The sequence below is a fragment of the Manacus vitellinus genome, unplaced genomic scaffold (assembly GCF_001715985.3).
Source record: "Manacus vitellinus isolate BGI_N305 unplaced genomic scaffold, ASM171598v3 scaffold_9_pilon, whole genome shotgun sequence".
In the NCBI taxonomy this organism is placed as follows: domain Eukaryota; kingdom Metazoa; phylum Chordata; class Aves; order Passeriformes; family Pipridae; genus Manacus; species Manacus vitellinus.
In genome coordinates this window covers 17,864,080-17,887,904 of record NW_021940917.1, presented here as the reverse complement: position 1 = coordinate 17,887,904, position 23,825 = coordinate 17,864,080, and the positions used below count along the sequence as shown (strand labels likewise).

Below are 23,825 nucleotides of genomic sequence, written 5' to 3'. Positions count from 1 at the left end.
CTTCTCCAAGCACAGTGCATATTAGGTAGTGCAGATGCCAGGTTTGTAAAGAGAGAAAAATAGGTTATTATTGCCTTCTGATAACACTGCAAATGTAGAAAAGAAGGTGGGGAGGGGGTGGGGGGGATAGAGAAACACATTCGTTTTAATGGCTTTTTTTCTGGTAAAGTGAGTTATTACAGTCATAGAGAAAGTTCAGCTAGCTGAGCAAATGTAATTTCTCCTTTGCAAGTTTTCATTTTAGGATCTTTTCAAAGAGAATAATTTTATAAAGGATAACTTGGTACAGAGTCTCCTTCTCTGGAGACATTCAAAGCCCACGTGGACACAATCCTGTACAACCTACTCTAGCTGAACCTGCCTTAGCAGGAGGGTTGCACCATATGATCTCCAGGGGTTGCTTACAAGCCCAGTCATTCTGTGATTCTGTGAACCTTAAAGCAGTGCTCAGGGGAGCTGCACTAAAATGTCTAGCAGCTGAGTTCAGTTTCCTTTAGATACCATTATGGCAATTAAAGACTGAAAAGCAAGATACGTAACACGTTTGCGCTATCAAATTACCATGTCTTGGTTCCAGCCAGGACGGGGTTAATTTTTGACCATTTTTATATAATCAGATACCACTCAATGCACAGTTAACTTCAGTGCTAAAACTGTGAGAATTTATGCCTTTGTTCTGTTAAAAGTAACCAGCAATCAAATGCAACTACATTTTTCTGGCTTCAGAAAGCACTGCAAAAGCAGTGAGAAAGCTTGGGGGAATTTACTGGTTCATGTAAAGAAAGATGAACATTAAATTCATCAATTTTCATAACAGAACACTATCAGAGTTTCTGGGTGCTTACAGGCTCAGAACTACAACACAATGATGATATGCTATGCTGCATTATAGGTGCAGTTTCTTCACTTTACAAAGCATGGAAAATGTGTGGGAGGGCAGACAAAGACGGGATTTTTAACAGAGCAGGAAACTGTGCTCCTTAACAGGCTTCCCCTTCCCTCTCTCCCTTTGTCACAGCTGTCAGCTCATCTCAAATTAAGGAAGGGCTTTCAACATACTTTTCTGCATTAGCCTGTCATTAGTTTTGCACTTTCTTATTTCATCAGCGGCTCTAAATTACTGCAATTTTGTTCCACAGTCTTTGATAAACACAAGCAGTCTCCCCTTTTCTTGCTTTCATCCTACTGAATTGAAGGTGGTGATTCCAGCAGTTGCAAATGGAGTTAACACAGGATGAGAATTCCCCACCACACAGATGATTAGGTACTCACATCATGGCTCCCACTTTAGTTCAGTTATTTCAGGAGATAAGGTTTTGATATGAGTTAAAGAAAGGCAAATATCCAGCATGTGTGAAAGGGAAAACAACAAAATAGGCTTTACTACATTTTATCTGGACTGGGCTGTGGCTTCAGTCCAGTTTCCTGAACTGTTCTTTGCTGCCTGAGTAGGTATGAGATGTCCTTGCCCGCTTGCCAGCAGGAGTGACCAGCAGGAACAGCTTTAGCTGTGTAACACTTACAGAGATGGTCCACTTTGCTAACTCCCAACTGACAGAAACAGTAACAAAATGCTGAACAGCATTACAAACACAAATATTGTTCTGAGGATAACTTCCAGTTGACAGCTTCAGAACAAGTTCAAAGGCAGGGTGCCCCCAACTAAAAATCATCTCTATATGACAACTGTATTTTCTGTGTTTTTTTTTTTTTTTCTTTGCTTTGGTGTGGGTTTTTTTTTGTTTGTTTTTTTTTTAACTGATCCATGAAGACAAATTTCCTCTTGCTGGCACTATTTCTCTCTCTTCTATTTCAGGTAGGCCACTTGAAAGATAAAAGTGTGCTATGTTTTTATATGCCCAAATTAATTGCATTCTTAAGCCTGTCAGAGGGACACTTAAAGTGGACAATCTACCTAGTGGTAGAGGTAATCTTCTGTAAGCAGACAAAGAGAACAGTTTTCTGGAACATAGATATTTTGCTACTGAATGCTCAGCTATAAACTTCTAAACCCAGAACCATTCAATTGAACTTCAAATTGCAAGGGGACTTAGCTGCAGAACTCATTGATCTTAATATGAAATGCAGAGCTGGAAAGGATATGTTTCTTTAAAAATGTATGTATAGCTGTTCAGTAACTTTTTTATTATTTAGTATTTCTACTTACTGAATCATTTATATATGAAGTGAAATGATTGGGAGTTTCTGTAACAGAAATTTCATTAACGTTCATATTTCTATGATTAATGTTTCTATAACTTGCAAGAGATTGGATGCTATCATATTATAGATAAAAGCATTATCTCCATAAACCTGGCCTCGTGAGATCCTAAGTCAGTATATAATTGTATTAAAGGATGAAGCAACAAATATGATATAAGGCAAAAATCACATGAGGCTATTTTGTTACTGGTGCCTGCTGAAGCCCACAGACAGACTTGGTGCCCCGCTGTACCCGGCACAACACAGACCAAGAAGCAGAATGACCTCAGAGACCTCCTACCCACCTGTCAAAGAAGAGAGAAAAGGAGAAAAATGAAGATGAATTAGTCAGCAATGGTAAGCAGAATCCATTCAGATAACTGTATAAGATACTTGTTTAAAAACATAACAACAGAGTTTGGCAGTAGTATCTTATGTTGACGATGAAAAAGGTGTGATGTATGGAGGTAAGCTCAGCTTCAGAAGAGCAGAAAAGCAGTATTCATATTAGGTAATACAGAAGATGGGTAGCTAACATAGTGCTCAGTTCCTAACTTTTGTTTACTAAAAGTACATAATAAAAAAATTTCCAAATTCTGTTCTGGATTTGCCTACGTTTCTAATGGCTGTCATCCTAACTCTGACTTCTAGCATGGCTTCCACCAAATCCATTAAGCTTCTCAAGTCAAAAATAAGGACATTGACAAATTTTTTTCTCATTTCACATTAAATATAAATGCCCTTGTCAAAAACGTGTGTTTCACATGAGTTACAATCTCTCTGATAAAACTTCAGGAAACTGCATTATACAAAGTGGGGCATGTGCTGCAATCAGTCAAAGGTCACTCGAGCCAGACAGGTACTTTCCACAAGCCATTAATGTTAATTGAAACCGATATTGTTGGAACTTGGAGGATTTCTGAAGGGTCAACAGTGATGGTGATGATGATGTTTAATGGCACCCTATTTCTAGGAAAGTGATCTTGATCTCATAGGTTTTAGCAGGTTGTCAAACTGCATTGCTTTTATTAAACTTTGAGCTGCAAACCAATTGTTCCCATAATAAAAAATATAGTAGTGGACAAAGTAAGCCATGTTTGATCCCTTTGACATTTCTTCAAAAACAGCTCCTGTGACTTTGAAAGTCTTCCACCAGCTTCTGCCAGCAGGGTCCTTCTGAGCCATTTCAACTCTGATAGCATGGGCTCCCACAAACAGTTCCCTAGTTTCAGTGATGTTTGTATCCTCACCTTCTCCCACGAACAAGTTGACAATCTATTTTCCAGGGTAAGCAGTGCATTTCTTCCTGATTTCTAATTCTTATCTATGCAACCATGGCATGCAGGGGGCTGGGCACAGACCTCACAGAGGTAGGCACCTGTGCACCTTGTCATTATGCTTCTCCATCCCTTCTTTGTATCACATTTGGCCGTATCAAATAATCCTTTTCCTCTCTAGGCAAAGGAAGATGTGGCAGCAAACCTCCCAGCAGTTATTTCTCCCTGTCACTCTGTGTTTCCTCAAGCTCTCCTGTATTTCTCTCTAGCTCTGGAAGCACAGCTTGCCTATTCACAAGGGTAGTGTCTTAGTTGCCTGTGGGATATCAAGAGTGCAAGAAGGGACTGTCAGGTAATCTCCCATCAGCCAGTAAACCCTGGCATAAATTAGAGCAGGTACAGAGTAGCTGCAGTGTGTTCTCACCAGCTGTGTGAGGCTACCATAGGCATTCAGTGTCATCATATGGTTTTGTTGGCTCAGTTCCATTCAGGAAAAGTGAAGATTTGTCCTAACAACCTCTCACAGCCCAGCTGTGGCCTGTTAGCAGCCATTGTTCCTGTCCTCACACTCTACAGACACAGGCACAGTCAATCTTGCCCCCTTCTCTAAACCTTTTAGACGTGGATTGCAGTCCCACTAACAAACCTTACCTGAGCGGATAGTTCACAGTCCTCCTCTTACAACAGCTGCAGGAATCCTGCTGCCTGCAAACCTCTTCAGTTCAAGCAATCTGCCTCCCCTCTTCCTGAAGCTGGGTGCAGCCTTTTGTAACCCCAGCAATCACCAATCCCTTCCAGGGCTGAAGCTTTACAAAGAGATCGTATGAGCTCTTAAGAAAATTGGCTTAAATTTTTAAAGCTTTCAGTATAATTACATCCAGCAAGCCCAATCCTTTGCATCCATAATCTGCTTTCTCCTAGATGATGATTTTTACATCACTTTTCCAAAAGCTGATCTTGCCCGGTGCCACAACAGCAAAGACACTGCAAAGCTTCCGAGACAATTTAGGAATTTCAAATAATCTTTAGTGTAGCTTTAATCATTCACATAATGTCATCCAAATAACATTCATCCTTTACTCTTATTCCCCTCTCCTGCAGAACTTCATTTTAACAAAAAAGCTCCTTGCAGAAAATCTTTAAAAATCCTCCGTTAAAGACTCCTGTAAAAATGGGTTCTTCTATAAATGGCCCATGAAATAACATAAATTCCTTCTGTCTTACTCTGAAAGTGAGGGCAGATGAAGATGCAGATATGACTCACTCATATGGCTGAATGACAGTGGTACAGACGTCAAAAATAAATTCTAAAATTTAAATTTTTTTTAAAAATTATATCACAAAAGTATGGTTTATGTATAGGTATGAATCCTATCTGGCAGCAGAAAGCACCTCCTGAATCACTTCATTTTGATAGAGACCTTCTTCAATGCAGAAGTGACCTTCTGTATCAAAAATAAGGTGAACATATCCTGCTCTGAAGGACTGCTTTTCAGTGTCTCAGGAACTGAAGGAAATTTAGAAAAGGCAAGTAGTCCTGCAATTTTGTATCTCTTTGCACCCCACCAATCTCATCCATTCAAGGTGTGTGAGAAAGAACAGTAAGCTCTGGTTCACATCAAGTTTTGTTGGAGGACAAGAGGGAAAACACTAAATAATCATGAATTAATATTTAAAATATTATTTAAAAAAAAGAGATTTTGCAAGAATAATACAGATAGGACACCTAAACAGGTTTCGTTGGCAGCGCTGAAAGACTTGTTTCCTAAGTAAAATTTTATTTCATTAGAAGGTAGATACAGAACCAGATCCTGAGCACCACCCAAATGTGATCTTAGTGCGTGGCTGCCTTGACACTGTCTACAAGTGTGAAGCCATTCCCAACTCATCCATTTCACTTATTTTCTGAGCAAATTCAAGACTACTGAGATGCCACTCAGGCTTCTACATCAAGTAGCAGAAAATTTATGCCACACTTTGATGCTGCACATTGGGCAGGAGTCATATCAGCTTTATGCTCCTCTGTTAGTGCTGAAATGCTCTCAAAAGACCATTTGGAAGCCAGGATACAGCTTTATGTGCTTCATGTCAAAATTTGGTAAGTGAACTAGACATAAAGATGCTGTGAATAGGCCACTAAGTATGTTGATAGGGAAAATCTCTCTCATTTCAGAGATGAGTAAAACATAATCTGTGTTACTGGTGTTACTCTGTAAATTCTGAAATTGCTACAGTAATCTGGAGTGTACAGCTTGCCATTACAAGATCAATTCCTTTTTAGTCATAGGAAACCTCAGAGAAATTTTATAATGAGTTCTAACATATGCTTCAGTCTTAGAGGTATTCCTTAATAGCATCAAAAACCTGTCATTTCTTCCTCCTCCTAACTGTCAAATGCCATCAGCAAAAGTTTAATTGGTCACTTCCTGCTCTCCAGAGTCTTTACCTTTATTTATCTGTTTTGAGAGCCTTATAATGAGACCAATTTGGCAAATATTTGTTGCCACTGCTACTGACCACCCCATTCAACCAGTTTAAGTGACCCAGAGTAGACAAAAAAGAAAGAGCAGTAATTGAAGGAGCCATTTGTTCCCTTTCATAGTTGGAAATGTCACGACCTAACAAATCCTCAAGAACTGACAAAACACAGAGTCTCTTATTCCTATAATCCTAACAGATAGCAATGCCCGCAGAACATTTCCTATCAGTGTCAGTGACATTTGCCTATGTGCATTTTCTTCTGTAATCCTGATATTATTATTGTGCTTTGGTTCTTTAGACTAGGTTTGTAGGAGCCAAAATTAGGTCAAAGTTTTGTCTACAGTTATCTGATGATATTAGAAAAGCACATGAAGGAGGTAAATACTCACCATTTAACAGCAGTTGGATCACAGTCCCGGCTTTTCAAATCCCAAACATGCAATGGCTTAGTTTATCAATATAAGTATCATAGCACCTAACAGATATCTCTGGCCATGGTGGTCGTCAAGATGGTCAACTTACTGTCTTAGTTCAGTCCTCAGCAGGTAACTGATTTCTTAACAACAGCAGCACTTCAGTTTATCTTAGAATTATCAATAAAAAAAATTCCCTGAGAAGAGCCATATCTTTTCTGCCTGATCATTTCTGGGTCTTTCCCCCTGTGAAGTGTTTGTACCACTGAGCATCCTGCTTACTGCTGCAGGACAGGGTGGATCCCGGGCAGAATGCACCTCTGCATTCACTCCACAGATGTTTTTTCAATTCAGCGGGTTTTTTTAGCTGTAAAAATTACACCTGAAAACACATCCAGGCTACTAAGTCAGAGAGAAATCAGTGGTTTCTACACAGCTTTTAGCAGGTTTGGGGGAGGTGATGATTCAAGAGAGTCAGCATGGCCTTACTTCCTGCCTGATCAATCCAGTGGCCTTCTATGTCAAGTGACTCCAACAGTTGACAAGGGAGGAGCTATGGATATCATCTATCTGGACTTCTGTAGAGCTTTTGACATGGTCCCCCACAACATCCTTTGTTCTAAACTGGAGAGAGATGTATTTGATGGGTGGACTGTGCAGTGCATGAGAAACTGGCTGGAGGGTGGCATCCAGAGGACAGTTAGTGGTCAATGGCTCAGTGTCCCGATGGAGACCAGAGACAAGTGGTGTCAGCTGGGGGACCTGTGCTGCCTAATGTCTTAGTCAATGACACAGCCTCAGAAAATTTGCAGAGGACCCCAGGCTGAGTGGTGCAGTTGAGCTGACACACCTGAAGGGTGGGATGTCATCCAGAGGGACCTGGACAAGCTCGAGAAGTGGGGTCATGGGAACCTCATGAGGCTCAACAAGACCTGGTGCAAGGTGCTGCAGCTGGGTCAGTGCAACCTCTGGTATCAGCACAGGCTGGGGATGAACAGATCGAGAGCAGCCCTGCTGAGAGGGACCTGGGGGTGCTGGTGGACAAAAAGCTGGACACATGCCAGCAACATGTACTTGTAAGCCTGAAAGCCAGCCATATCCTGTATCAAAAAAAGCATGGCCAGCAGGTCAAGGGAGGTGATTCTGCCCCTCTACTCTGGTGAAACCTCACCTGTAGTACTGCACCCAGCTTTGGAGCCCCCAGCACAGCAAAGACATGGACGTGCTGGAGCTGAAGGAGGTCCATAGAAATGTTCAGAGGGCTGGAGCACCCCGCCTGTGAAGGCAGCCTGAGAGAGCTGGGGTTCAGACTGGAGAAGAAAGCTCCAGAGAGATCTTATGGCAGCCTGTCACTACCTGAAGGATGCCTATAAGAAAGACGGGGACAAACTTTTTCCCAGGGTCTGTTGCAATAAGGCGAGGAGCAATGGTTTTGCACTCTGAGAGTTGATTTATATTAGATATAAGGAAGAAGGGTTTTTTACAATGAGATTGGTAAATTACTGAAACAGGTTGTCCAATGAGGTGGGAGATGCCCCATCCAGCAGAAGATGTCACTGATCTAGCAGAAGATCTAGCAGAAGATGTCACTGCTTATTGCAAGGGTGATGGGACTAGATGACCTTTAAAGGTCTCTTCCAGTCCAAACTGTTCTCTGATTCTATGAGCTCCAGAGGTCCCTTTTCATCTCAGTTATTCTGTGATTGTGCATGATTCCGTAAAATGGAATGTCTCAGAAGCTAAGCACTCTCCTGCTCCTTCAATGTTTTCTCTCTCTGAGACTTTTGTTCCTTGTGTCACTGAGCCCTTTAATGTCTGTTGAATCAGTGAGTCCTGGGTGCTTCAGACCTAATTTTGGAGATGCATTTTAAATCTGGAAAGGTTTTGTGTTCCTGTTTCTGGCAATAAACTCAAAATGTCATGAGAAGAAACTGAGGGAAGTGGTAATAAAATTCAGGATAGTCTAAAGAGAAGTGACAGGTAAATGGAAAATGTAAATGCCTTGCAACAGAGCTGGGAACTAATTCAACAATTGCTATAGTTCAGCAATTTTACACATCAGTGATGTCACTACAGTGTCTAACTTCATATTTGTATGAATAAACTATGAAGGTTCTGGAAAATAATTTTATCTGGGATATATCATTTTGAGTTAAATCCATAACCTCTCAACAAAATTTGTGTGCAAAATTAAATTGCTTGCTATGGTGATATTAAAATTATATAGATTCCCTTAGTTCTCTAAATTTGTCATCAGTAACCAAGTACAGCAGATGCTAGGAACTGAAAGTGTAAGGGAAAGAGAAGTGGGACAAGACTGTAAAAGTTCCTGCTGAGTGCCAACTTTTTGTAACTGGAGGACATTGTATTAAAAAAAAAAAGTGAAGTCATATGGGTGTTAGCATTGGTACTGCCATTTCTCTACCACTAAACTTCAGCTGTTAGTATTAAAGAGAGGTCTCCCATCTTATTGACTCTGCTCAGAAAAAGAAAATCCCAGTAATACAACATCTGAATAGATATTTATGACACAAGGTGAAGGCAAACCAACAGGAAAACAAATGCAGGTATTTCAGGCTCTGATAAAAAGTAAACAAAAGGAGGCATGTTTTAATATTAGCTGGGCATTTGCTCCCTCAGCCACACCCAGGGAGAGCAGTGGGGTGCAGTGCTTCCAAAACATTTCCTGTGTTTTTCAAATGGCACTGCAAAGCATTCTGTACCCAGTGCTTAATGGTTACATCTGTGCTAGTCCTTCAGCTGTTGTTTATTAAACCTTTTTAAGTTCTTCTTTTCTTTCTGCTGTTTCTTTCCGCTGTTTCTTTCCCTCCATTTCTTGTGGTATTTTCTCACATACACTTTAATGTCTACTTTAATTAAATTTTGTGTTTACACAGGGACTGTTTTCTACACTGTACCTTCTCTTTCCTGCAAATTTATGCCCTTTAATTACCCACTGTTCCCTACACATCAAGGCTAGTAAAATTGCTTATGCACACATTACCTTCTGACTTCACAAGCAAAAAAAAGTCTAGTTTCTTGACTCCTTATATGATTTACCACACACTTTCTTTCCCATTGCCCACCACTATCTGCTCCTGCCACAATACACAGCATTTATGCCTTCTTTTTACAGTGCTTCTTTAGCCTGGTGCTGAGCTACATCCAGGCAGACATGGTAGCTCCCTGATGAGTACAGCACCATGCCAAACATAAAAGAAAAAGAAGAAAGAGAATCTTCTCTTTGGTTTCTTGCCTGGTCCCCTCTTTGCCCAGCCCCATGTTTCTTTCAGAGTGGGCTCTTTTCTAAAGGTGTTCCAGGCCAAATCTTATCTCTCTGATCTCTTTCACACCAGAGGGCAAAATCCATGGATCTGCCCTTGTGGCTGTCCCTTAAACACTTGCTGACTGTGGCAGAAGTTATAACGGATATAATTTTACAAGTAAGACAAAGTTTCTGCTACCAGCAGTTTGGAGTGCAAAAAATACAGTGCTTCCCATTCAGTTTTACCACAGACATCTCCCTGCAACTTGTTTGGTTAAAAGCACCTATAGTCTCTGGATATCCTCCAATAACAGCACATGCTGGAGGAACAGTTCATCACTTGGCCCCAGTTAAACAGATTTGTTCTCTGTCAACAGAAAATATTCAGTCATAACTCATATTCATTCTTAATTTCCCACCAAGCAAAACCATTGTCTGAATGCAGCAAAATAACGACCATAGGTGAATGCACTTTATTTCAGCCACATAGCTGTGGCTGCAGCGTTACATCAGCTGTATTCTTCTGTCCAGAAGCCTTTGCTTAAGGGAACTTCTTCCTTTAAAGCAGTGATGTGCCACGTAACAGCGCAATTTATGAAGCTGCAACAGAAAGACTAAAACATATTAGGCACAAAACACTGATGCATCTTTGACACGAAGCTGTCAAGGATCCCACTCCCAGTTAAGTAACAGTAAAGTGTGTCATGCCTAAAAAGAGAAGAGGAAAAACTAAAAATTGCCAGCTCAGCTACCACTTCACAAAACTTGGTCTTGCTGGTCAGAACGAATCAGGTGTGGGAGATTCACAGTTTCAGTACTGCTCCAGAGAATCCCACCATTTGTCTCTGCATGTACAAATGGAATGCAAAGCAACAGGAAAAGCTTTTAGGAAGAAAGTAAAGCAAAGTTCTACTTCAAAACAAATTTTATGCTTCACTCTCTTAACATAAAAAGAGACACATACCTCCCTGAATTTACATCCTTCCTATCTACACTGTCACACAAGAAACACTTTTATTGCATTCCTCACTTGACTGAATTACTCATTTTTTTCTTGAAATGATGGTAGCACTGTGCTCAGACTGCACTGTGACAGCTCCTAGCAATCACACTCTAGAAGCCTTAAGGTGGAACCCCCCAATGTCATGATGATTTGTACAGATTCAGGCTTCTACTTCTTATGTGTGGATTGTCCTTACCTGGGAGCAGATCTGAGTTTTGGTTTTGAGGCTGAACTACACTCAGCAGTTCTCTCCCTGGTCACCCACAGTTCAACCACCATCTTCAAAGCATTTAGTTAGCTTATCTTTTCTTTAGCCAGCAGTGTATGGGAGGATGTGAAAAATAAGCATAGTTTATTGCTCCATATTACCCTAATCAAGAGTGAGAGCAACAAAACTCAGCCTGCAGTATATAGTACATCTTTGGATCTCTGCCTACGGGGTTAAGCACTAAGTAAACACTGAATCAAGGATGCTTTTAATTTATCTCCAAAGTTCACTTAAATAGCAAACATCTGTCCAGTAACAAGGGGCCTAGAAAACAAGGATGTGAAATTACAATTTCTAGTATGTAGCCCATATATGTGCTGTCTTACATCTTAATAACCATTATTTATTTTATTAAAATTATGGAACTGGTAAGTATGGTTCTGAAATTCTAGATAAAAGACTAGAAGGCAAAAAAAAAAGAAAGGAGATCAAGGAAATCCCCAGATTCTGTTCTTACAGACTTAAGCATTAAAGAGTTTTTTTAATTTCCAAAGTTTTTGCATTTTCTTGCTTTGGTGGGATTTCGGTATGAAGGAGACCAGAGGAAGAGGTGAAGTAATAATATTCAGAACACTTTTAACTTACAGTGACAGGCAAATGGAAACAATCTGAATTACCACTGGAAACTCATTCAGTAAAATATTTTAGTTCAGCAGTTTTATATGGCAATGACATCATAAAACCATAACAGAAATATCATGCTAGCTCAAAAAGTTTCAATACTGTTGTAATATATACTGCAAATGAAAAGACTCAAGAAAAAGGAAAACAGGAAAGTAAGATCTGACTCATGACAAGTCATTTCATTAATCAAATGAATAAATGCTGACAGAAAAAAACATAAAGAAAATTAATCTAAGACATGAAAGGATTGAAAATGGACGACTTTATATGTTACTTACAGATGTATGACAGACATCTGTAATATTCAGTGATATTCACTTATTGTAAATAGTTAGACTTGGTGAAACACCTCATTGTGCTGCAGTTTAGGACCACAACTATCACTGATACCATAACATCATGGCTGATTTTTTGCATGTATCTACTACAGGCATTTTTTATTTTCTTTTTAAAAATAGACCAGAGAGAAAAATCTTTCCCCCAGTCAGTGGCTCAACAATTCTTAGTCCTTATGTTTCTCAAAAAATTTTAACTGATTTCAAGTTGCAGGAAAATCAGATATAATCTGCACATGTGTTTTGTTTGTATCTTAAAGCTGGTATCATTCTTTGGGGCAATATCTTCAGTGTAGCAAACTACATCTCAAGAAGTAATTGTGGTGATTAGTTAAGAAACTGAAAAGCATTTTCAATTGCCTATTTGTTTAAAAGTTTATAAAAAAGTGGTTGTTACCTCGTGCTACTCACAAGTCTCCACAGGCCCTCGGGATGTGCAGTGCACTCCCATGAGTCATTTTACCAGCATCATAATTTTTTGCGAGAGTCTTGAGGCATTGTCAAGCACACACAAGTGCAAAGGCTCCAAAAGGCACTTTTGTGCACATCCCTCTGGTCTTTGGTGAGTGCAGAATGTGCCTCTCTCTGTACTGCTTTTTGGAAAGGCCGTCTGGCACCTTTCCCCCCACATGTCCCATGATACCACAGGATCCCAAGGGAATAGTCCAGGCCCATGAGCCCCACAAAGTGGAAGGAGTGATGGTTTTGCCCCTTCCTTCACAATGCCCATTCAGAGCAAACAGGGAAGAGGTGTGGGACCAGGCTCCCTTTCCCTTTGGGGAGAGGGAGAAACACGATGTGCACAAGACAACCTACCACCTCAGTGCAATGAATCCTCAGTTCGGCACTCTCCTTTCGCTCCTCCCAAACGCTGATTAACGTGGCCCTTTTGCTTCTCAAAAGCAGCTGCTGGCAGCAAGCACAGCTCTTGTCCTGCACTGGCTTGCCCTGCCTGTTCACTGCTCCAAGGAGAGGCACCTGGCAGCACAGGCGGCAGCAAGGAGACGACTGGGGCAGAAGGTGACAACTCCCGTGGCTGAGCTGCACATCTCCCCCTGGCCTTTCTGCTTTTCTTCAGCTTGAGAACCAGTACTTTGATGCAGAGTACATTCAGCAAGTCTTAGAAAGCCCAACCTGCTGTTTCCCCTTCACCCAGGAGATGCAAATGCTCTGCTAAATTAATGAATGGGAAAACATATCACGATGTGGTGGTACAGGGATTTCTAAAGTTTATGGGTGCTGAATGCTGAGATACTTTTTTTTTTTTTTTAAGAACAGTAGTGTCTGAAAAGCCAAATGGTAAGCAGTCTGCAACCCACTTCCCAGCAATGAAACCAGGAAATCTATTCCCAGGGTAAGGAGGTTTGGGGAAAAATTAGTCTTTTAAGTTCTATTGTGAATTCACTAGTCACACATTTACAAATGGACATCATACACACAGAAATTTCACTTTACAATCAAGATCATGATTTGGACTAGACAAAAGCAAACAGTTGATTAGCACAGACATTCCCATCCTAATCTATACACATTTAACATTACACTAACACTTTTGTGCTTTTTTTTTTTTAATTTTAATATGATCTTCTTAGAAGGCATATTATTCCTTAGACAAACTAACACAAGTTCTCAAGTTATCTCAGGATAGTTATTTCAAAAGACAATGCAATATTTCATAATAAACATTTATAATCAGGTTTTTAACAAAGTAATTCATCATATAAACAAATGAATCAGTCAGACACTAAATAAATATTTTTACTGGTAAATACTAGCATTTTGCTTATATCATGTAGGACCTGATCCTGCAAGCCCTCTGTATTCATCTTTATCCCCACTGAATGATTGGTTTCATTGCTTGTTCTAATCTACTGTTTTACTTTGAGCTAAGCAAACGCTTTCTGGCCACTAAATTAAGTAATTGAAATAAGCACTGGAATACATCCCAGTAGACAATGATTTCCTTAGATATGTTTGTGAATAATTAGTTTTTTTCTAGTTCATGAAATCATCACAAACATTTATCAACAGGCAGTTTTTGGTATTTACAATGTGAGTTGCATTGGTTAGTTGAGATCGATCAAATAAATGACATGTTCCTTGTTCTTGGCTTTCTTATTGAAAAAGCGTGACCTTTGCACTCAATTTAAAGAGCAGTTTCCATTAATTATTTCATAAGATACTGAATTTCACTTTTGACAAATGTTTGAGCTAACAATACTGGGCAAGGAAGGCAAGAGCTCCAGGAGAACAACAAGCCAGGAACTCTCCTTGAGCAGGGCAGACAAGTATGAATTACCCTCTGTCTGTTCCCTTCTGTCACAATTACCACCCTCTCCAAGGCAAGGGAATGGCCTTATTTTTAAGCATACAACAAGCTACAGCCAGCCCTTTAATTCTGAGTTTACCCAACCCTCTTCAGGGTTGCCTTTTTTCCTTGCACGATGAATCCAGAACAGAGAACCACAGATAAAAGACCCAAACACCCTCCTCATGCCTTGGGAAATTTATCAGGATATCCTATATAAATAGATATGTCAGTGAATTCCAATCTCTTAGTTGTTTTTTTTCTGAAAGGAAATGCAGAAGTTGTTGGCTGCAGCTGAAACTGTTCCAGTTACAACTTTTTCTTGCCCAGATCCATTTGAAATATAGGTTAAAATCAAGGGTACTGAAGCTGTTGGATGTACCCATTGCACTATTTTAAGTTTAACTGAATTGTGATGGTTTCCCGGATGTCTCTCGAGTTCTTACCACAGTATAACATGAAATGTTCCAAGTATGTGGCAAAAATAACGATTGTAACAAATCACTGCCTGAACTGAAAAGAGGAACCTACTTTGAAATTAGTGTCTCTATATATCTATATGTATATAGGGATATACACACACGCACACAAACACATGCACACATATATATCCCTATATAAACATTTCCCTAAAATCGGAAATTTATTTTATTATTTCTTCTGTTGGTATCCCTTTAAATACTTCATGAATCCACCATATGACAACTTCAGGCTGTCCGGAGAGCTATATCTGAACACAGTCTTATAATCTCCACTAATATAAATATATTGGCAAGGAACTTTGACCAGCAATAGTGAATTTTGAAACTTAAATAATTATTCTACAACTATTTTAACAACAAGTTGCTGCTGAGTACCAATACTCATGGAAAATATATATAAAAAAAAAAATAGAGCTTTAACTTCTAACACTCTGTATCAAGTGCAGCTTTATGAAAGGAATGTAAAAGAAAATTATGTATTAGAGACTCATTCTAAAAAGAGAAAGAGCAACTTATACTGTTTCAAAATAAGAATACTGTATGCCTGCACTTAATCATACATGACCATGTTAAGTCATAGTTACTTCTTGCCTGCAAATGAAGGATGTTGGCTCACAGATCTTCTAAAGTGTATATGAATATTTGATTAAATCCTCTTTGTTGTGAAAGCAAAGTTCATTTACACTTTGATTGAACAACGATGAGGAGTTTGTTTTAATAATAAGACTTTTAAGGACCTTGGTAGCCAGTACCAGTTGTATTTGCAAGTAGCTCCTCAGCTTTACTCTCTTTTTAAAAAATAAAGGTACAATTATAGTTATTCATTTACTTTAAAAATTCTAAAGATGAAGAAAAGTAGCATTTATACATATAAGTCCTCATATAAATTATAAAACTCAAGTTTATCTTACAGAGTTCCATCCCCAGAAGAAGCATAAAGCACTTTTGTGGTACCTTCACCGGTAAATATTTGTATCACATCAAATCTGAGAAATGCAACAAGGATGATACTGCATCTGAAAGCTAAAGGAGAACATTCTTCTGATACAGTCTCTTGTGATGGATATGCTCCATGGGCTTATATGATTTCCATGACTTGACTGAATTTTAAATAAAGGAAACATGAAGGAATTCACCTCACCAGTTCAGTCAGTATAAGAAACATCAGCGAACAGCAGAGTCATCCCGTTTGAGGTCAACAGTCTTTGGAAGACAATGAGGAGGGAGTTTAAAACTACAACAGCAAAATCAAATAAGACAATAATGAGGTAAACTCCCCCAAAAAGGCCAAATAGGCTGAGATGTCAGGACAGAGTCCAGTTGTACCTGACACCCAAATGTTTCTGTAGCCAGAGTCCAGCAAGCTGCATGGTGGAGGCAAATGTACTTGCTTTGGACCCCAAGCACATTTTATATTGTTTCGGATCTAAATTGGGGTCACAATGAACGGGATGAAAAATATGGACAACTCCTACTTCCTGACTTCTGAAAGCTTTCAAGCCAGACGTTATCACTTTAGTAAAGAGGTCTACATCCTCAAGTCCCCAGCCTTGAATAGAGGTATCAAATCCACCAGCAGTAAGCAGATCACTTTTGTAAATACAGGTAATTCCAAATCCATACTCCCTCCAAAATCCAGTTCTTTTTGTGAAAACAAAACTACTGTCAGCTGGAGGGTTGTCTCCATATATTACTTTTGGATCATATTGGCTGAAGATGATAGGATAGTAAACCTGTTCTCCCTGAATAGTGTTATCTCTGCATCGCTGGAGGAAGTCTGGTGTGAATACCAGATCAACATCACAGAATAGCAGCAAAGTGCCATTGTCAAACTGAGATGAGGCCATCTCAAGACCTAAACCTCTAGAAAACTTGCCTGCCATTGGAATCAGGGTCATATCTGCCTTAGGATATTTAATGCTGTATTCTTTCATTAGTTCTATGTGTTTGCTGGAGTCTTGGCCTGGCTCGGAACTGAAGAGAATTATTGCCAACTTTACATTCTGCCTGGGAATCAGACAAGTCTTCTCAAAGTTATCCATAAATCTTGAGAAAATATCAAATCTTCCTGTGATAGGGACGAGGATATGTATTTTCTTGTCACTGTGTCCCCCAATGTCTTTGGTGCCTTGGAACGATGAGGAAAAAATCTTTAAAGAATTTGAAAGGAAAGAGAAAGACTGAGTGTCAGTATTGGTATCCTCCAGCAAGCTTCTTACATCCAGCTCTTCTGCTTCTTTGAAGAAAGGTTTGCTAAACAATTGCTGAAGGTAAGCATGGCGTCTCACTGGAACTGTAACTTTCCTTCCTTTGTGCCTTTTGTACAAAAGCAGCAAATCCAGAATGTACTCCACTCCATGCAGAGGGTCCACCCTGCGGTAGCCATACTGTATTTCCTTGAAATCAATGAGCCTTCCTCTGGATCTGGAGTTCTCGTTTATCATTTCCATGACTTGCATCACAGTGTCATCCAGTGCAGCCCGCAGGACGCTGCTCAGGCTCTGCCGGGGTGGCTGGTTCTCCACCATGGAATACAGAAATTTTCCGGTCAGGAACTCCCACTCGATGACTTCACCCCTTTCACGTGGCTGGAAATGATTGAAAGATGGCATCCCTCCCAGCTGCTGATCTTCCTTATTTACTTCAGTGTTACTGAGCTTGCTCATCAGGGCACTTTCCCGATGGAGCTGGATGGTTCGATAGCGCAGGTCGGAAATCTTGCGACTCAGAATGTAATTGTGTAGCCTGTATTGGTAGGCTGGTCTTTTGTTTGGATGAAGTGTTATGGCTGCGTGAATCTTGCTGTTGTGAAGATCCTGAATGTAACCCTTGCGGTTGTGTTCATAGTTTTCGTGGAACAACTGCTGCATCTAGAAAGAGAGAGAGAGAGGGGTGTAGGGGGAAAAGAGACATTAAGTGGAAGTGCTTTTACTCACAAAAGGACTCACATTGGCATCATGCTGAGCATTACCAATTCTTATATAGATCTCATGGTGATTTTAAGGCATAGAACTTTAAAGCATTCAGTAGGAAATATTTACACTGTTTTGGTGTCTGTTCCAGTAGTGCCCACAGCAAGCAAATACTGTCCTCTGCCTAAGTGAAAGGCCAGGTATCTTGGGTTTAATCTGTACTTCCTCTAACTGCAGAGCTAAAATAACACCTACTAACTCCAGAGAAATAGAATTATTTCCTATGAGTAGCAGATAAAGGAAAAAAGGTTGTTTTTTTTAATCTGCAAACAGACTGGTCTGTAATTAATACATAAGGAATATGTGCTAATTAGATTGAAAATGTTATTCAATGAGATGTTCTAAGCTTGAGCTACAATCAGATTTTGAGATGGGTATTGAAGTTTATCTTTCATACACTGAAGAAATCAAGAGACATAAGTTCTGATTGCATAACGTCTCACACTCAAAACATTCATCTTATTCTACTTCAATTCTGCCAAGAACAGAAGTTTTGCTACTGGAAGTAATACTAAGCATAGGGCAATAAACGTAAAAGAACTCCTAACAAAGCTAAGAACCATGAAAGTTATTTAAAACCATTGGCATGTATGAGAAATAAACACTGTCACACTTCAAAACCAGAACTTTAATACAAAACTTCAAGAATGCCCCTCCCATCCCATTCAGACCTCAAATGGCTCTGCTGGAGCAAACATGGTTGCTATTAGTCAGATTAAAATTTTTCAGGCTACAATCAAAGAACATGTAGAAAACCAACAGTCTAACTCTGAGAAATACCTCAAGCTATCTTAAATTTGCCTCTAAAAAACCAGATATCTCTGTTATATTAAAGCAAGAATAAATACAAAAAAACCACACAAACTTATAACCTGACTCAAATACTCTTTATTAACAAAAACTCCTGACTAAAGCTATCAGAGAACATTTGCTCTGTGATGGAAGGTGAGTATTTTCCTTGTTACATGAGATGAGATGAGATGAGATGAGATGGACCAGAGACAGCAGGGGTTGGGCAATTTCCTTGCTGTCACAGAGAACAGGAACCAACACCATCAGTCCTGTTAGTGTTTAAACCAGCAGTGCAGGAGAAATTGAAATATGGCATCCCTGAAGACGAGAGATGGACACTGGCAGGACAGGCAGATTAGAGACTGAATTGGAAAAGAGTGTCTAGGAAAGGGTTTGGTGATGATATTTGCTCTTAGAAAAAAACCAATTTTCTCTTCTCCCTCTATAATTTACATTTTGAATTATGATAAAAGAATTTGATAAAGGAACAGCTGATCTGGTTAGATTTCAACCTCTCCAGTTATAAGGCACATTTCCTTCCTGGCCTGTTACACTTTAAAGCTGTCTCCTGTGACCACTGCAAGGTGATTATGCTTTTGCATTCTCCATTTTTTTCTGGAAAAAGTTGAAACCATGGCTTTCACATCTAGGATTTTATAGTAAAGTCCCCTTATAGGAAAAGAAAGAAAATGTGCAATGTTGAAGATAAAAGAAAGAAAGGGAGGTTGTTTTGTTGCTAAATGGCATAAGCATCCTTTCTCACAAAGCCTGACACTCCACTCTTCCTAAATCCTCTAATGAAGAATTGTATCTGAGCATAAATACAACAACCATTAACTACCTTCAAACATTTATCTTATGGGACATGATATTTCACAGTAAGTTTTACAGAAAGTAGTATACTGTATTTTCCAAAAGATTTGTAACAGACAACAAGCTACTACTGCAAAGCTAAATGCTGTCCTCCAATTGTGCAAATTCTTCTGTAACCCTCAACTTACTACAAAACCAGCTTCACAGCAGAGTTATTAGCAGCACCCATTTAACAGAAATATTCTATTAACATAATACTGCATTTTTCATACATTCCAATTTCAGATGCTTTGGTTTATTTGATGTGCTCCACTGAAACCACAGAGAGAGGATGTACTACATTATACTAATGGTTTTGCTTTTGATAATCAACAACAGATTAACAGCAGCAATGAAAAAAAATTGAATCAACTCAGCACTGTAGTATTTTCACACATACAAAAACCTGTACTAATCCATTTTCAATTATGTCACTGAAAACTTTTAATAGATCTCAATTTGGAGAAAGCAGTTCAGAACAAATATGACACTGAAATCATGAGCTCTTCCTGAAGAGAGCATGTTTTAATCTTGGTGCAATGCAGAACTTTGTTTTCTATACTGCAGTACGACAATGTCTTTTTACAACTCAAATTATTAACATCCATTTGAAAGCAATTCAATTTGATCCTAATTTTGCTTTGAAATTTCTAAGCAAAGTGGTCAAGCCCAGGAGGCAAAGGGAAGTATGATTAAATTTCCTGGAAAATGGATCTGTGTGAGAGTCTGAATTGGTAAAATGCAGTCCAAAGCAATCTGAAAAAGGAGGTGGTTTGGGAAGTGGCAAGATTTACTGAGTATAAATTAGAATTACTTAGTATGCTAAAAGTAAACCTTCCAGTAAAAGCTTTCATGCTTTTAAATGGCAAGGTAATAAATTCTGTGTAGATAAATGCAAAGTGTATGTGAAGAACACAGTCCTAACTATACCTGAAGAATGTCAGATTGAGTGCAGGCTGTTAGGACTCTGGAAAGAGAACCTGGTTACACAGTGTGCAATTTGGTGCAGATGTCACACTGAGGTTCAGTAGGGATTAAAGGAAAAGCAAGTAGCTTGAGGACAAGTTTAGAGCAAATCAGAAATATCATTACATGTTGTGGCCATAGTGCACCTGAATCTTGAAGGCTGTGGGCAGGTATCCTGTCAATATTGTGATTGATCTGAAATCAATCACAGAATCACAGAATGTTAAAGGTTGGAAGGCCCCTTAAAGAAGATCTAGTCCCAACCCCCCCTGCCATGGGCAGGGACACCTCCCACTAAACCAGGTTGCTCAAGGCATTATCCAGCCTGGCCTTGAACACTGACAGGATTGGGGCATTCACAACCTCCCTGGGCAGCCTTGTTCTTCTGTTTCTCCACTTTCAGTAAATAATTTCTTCCTAATATCTATCCCAAATTCCCCCTCTTTTGCTTTGCACCCATTACTCCTTATCCTATCAGTACAGTTCCTGATGAAGAGTCTCTACCTGGCTTCCCTGAATGCCCCCTTCACACACTGGAATGTTGTCAGGAGGTCCCTACACAACCCTCTCTTCTCCAGGCTGAACAGCCCGAACTTTTTCAGCCCCTCTTTGTACCTCTTACCAACTCTGTGGCCCTCCTCTGGACTTGCTCCAACAGTTTCACGTCCTTCTTATGTTGGGGACAGCAGAACTGTATGCAGCCCAGGTGGATCTCACAAGAGCAGAGTGGAGGGGGGGAATCTCCCCCCTCGACCTGCTGGCCATGCTCCTTTTTGATGCAGCCCAGGATTCCATTGGCTTTCTGGGCTGTGAGTGCAAATTGCCAGCTCACATCAAGTTTTTCTTTAATGTGAATACAAAGGTACCAACAAGGCCACCACATGATCACGTGTATGGATCATTAAATGACTCGGGCAAAAGGGAGTAATCCAAAGACGGTCAACCCCAGGATCAATAAAGTCAGAGTAAGTGAGCACCATAAGGAAAATGGATAGGAATGGTCACCATCTATTCTCACATACAGAACTATGACACCTACAAGAATGCACTCAAGACTGAAAAACAGAAAAAGAAATACATAGCTCAAGCACAGATCTTACTGGCATAGCAAGCTGCTGATGGTAAAATTTCGGATGTCTTTAAAGAGCAAGCCAACAGCTTAGTGGGAGACTTAAACCATTGCTATGAACTCCTGGAGCTCCAGCTGAGGATGTATCACAACATCTTACTGCCCTACACCCCTGTCTCAGCTACTGGTTACTGCAGAGAGAGACTGTTTTGCCAAATGAACATTTAGTTTGGCATGACACAACCACTTCACGTTCACCAAAAGCAGGGAATGGGAGAAGCTGTCTTAAATTCAATGTAATACATGGAGGCACAACATTTTTTTTTCATATTGCATGACTTTGTGACTTCCCTGAATAGTTTGCTGTCTTCTGAATGATTCTTATGCCACAACTAATGCAAGAGTTGGCAAGGACTTCCGCTTGCCTCTTTTCATCCCAGCTAAAACTGCAAGCTGGCAAGAAATGCTAATAATCTAATCACGCTCTGAGGAACTCTGAACTGCAAGCAGGAATGAAAAAAAAATATGAGAAAGAAATAAGAATAAAGGCAATGCTTTATTTTCATGGCAGAGAAATACAATAGCTAATACGTAAACACAATATAATTTGCATTGCAAGCTCTGAAATCATTGTAATCGCTGTGATTTACTGATGTAATAAAAAAGGAAAGTTCTTATTACATATACACAAAAGCCAAAACCAACCTACTTTATTATTGCAAGACTATCACATATTGAAAGAATGAACACAAATGGTGCTTTGTTAATTAACGCGATTTTTCTTTGAGCATTAAGAACCGTTCCTACCATTTAACAGAGAAGACATAAAACTTAATCCTCCATCCACTCTAGCTCTTCTTAAATCCATGGTAGTACTAAACTGTTGACCACTTTAAACTGGACTTCTAAAAGATGCAGAAATAAGATGGACAAGAACCATTCCTGGTCTTTCTTTCCCCTGCTGTTTAGAGTTTAGCTCCACTAAAGATGAAAATTTATTCACTATTTCCAGTGAGTTTGAGGGACATTTCATCCATATGAGGTACACATGTAAATCTACTGCGTTTGAGATGATATTGTTTCCCTAAACAGCAGCAAGATGTGTGCTTTAAGAAACCCCTGAAATTCAGGTGACTGCAGGCACATTAGGATGTTCTCTACTACATGCACTGAAATTAAGGGCAACACTAAGCTACGTGTGATCATAACTTTCTGGGCAAGAAAACAGATTTGAGCAAGCTCTTTTTGGTCATATGAGAAATACTGTGTGCCTGGAGAAGATAAGGATTAAGACTGGAATTATGAAATCCGTACAAACTAAGTAACATGGAAGCAATAACAAGCTATGTTTAAATGGGGAATTGTCAGTTTGGAGGGGAGTAATTTTGGAGGGAAGCTCCTGAGGAACAGTATCATACCTAGAGACACTGGCACAAAGTCTTGGACACTGCTCATGACACAAAGTTGAGACCATCAGGAATAGCTGAGAGAAGACATCCCACAAGAAGAGCCAGAGAACTTGGGAGATGAAACACTGCAGAAATTAAGTCATTATAATAATATAACACACACAATCCTACACTCGTGGTTGTAAGAGGTAGGTGACTAAGTATCTTCAGAAAGTTGACTTTTTAAACAGGAAATAACTGACATGTAAGGAGAACATAAGAATATCAGCGGGCAGTAAGGTGACATGCAGAGATCATGAAACTTGAGTGCGAATCCTCTATAGAAAAGGGAAACAAAGTTTTGTGTTGCATCAGTCAAAATACTTCTGAAAGACACAGCACACAGTTTCACACAATTCTGGACCTGCATCTTTATCAAATGTATGAGTCCACATCAATGCAAAAGAAACTTGTCAGGACCTGAAACTGTCCCATGGGAAGGGTTTAATGTTATTTGGCCTGTTTAACCTCGCAAAATGAAGGACAAGAATCATATTGTCTCTAAACACATGAAGTAAATAAGAAAAGGACGATGAAAGCAAAACAGCCTTAGGTTTACCTGAGTAGGAAATTAAAGGAAAATTTCTAGCTGTCAGAAGAAGAGTTTGGATCAGATTTTCAATATAAGTAGTGCATACAATTTAATCAGGTCATAAGACACTAGATTGCTTGTGAGAATCAATGACTTGAGATATCCATTAATTTTTTCCTAATAATACAGTGCTTGATTTTAAGTAAGAATTAATTACATATTATTAATTCCTACAAAAAAATATTACACTGTAAATACCTAACATTCTCTTTCTATTCACAGTCCTCAGCCATAGTGTTTCCTTATGTTTCCACTTAGTGTAATGCCTAACAAACTAGCTTCATATCTGTAAAAACAATGAATGGCAATGTAATAACATAACCATTTGGTTTTAGTTTATAATGCATCTGAGTAGTAATGCTGTGAAGCATTGTGGCACAAAAACAGAACAAGGATTCGGGTTTCACTGTTCAAATTATTGTAAGGGATTAAAACCTACTGCTGTCTTTAGCATCACTTTGGCACGCAGAAACAAT

At 39.4% G+C, this 23,825-nt stretch overlaps 1 protein-coding gene across 2 annotated transcripts in view; it reads right to left on the bottom strand.

The window, feature by feature from the left end:
- Positions 1 to 13,231: 13,231 nt before the first annotated feature.
- The window catches only part of CHSY3 (chondroitin sulfate synthase 3), a 137,560-nt gene continuing 126,966 nt past the window's right edge, over positions 13,232 to 23,825 (bottom strand). The window contains exons 1-2 of one of the 2 annotated variants that reach the window (XM_029965469.1): positions 20,089 to 20,164; positions 13,232 to 17,528 (exon numbers count right to left, since the gene is read on the bottom strand). In XM_029965469.1, coding sequence (XP_029821329.1) covers positions 15,963 to 17,528 — 1,566 coding nt within the window. In that variant the 5' untranslated portion in view covers positions 20,089 to 20,164 and the 3' untranslated portion in view covers positions 13,232 to 15,962. Of the gene's footprint in view, positions 17,529 to 20,088; positions 20,165 to 23,825 lie in introns of those variants that run through there. The other variant, XM_018086216.2, reaches the window with a different exon arrangement.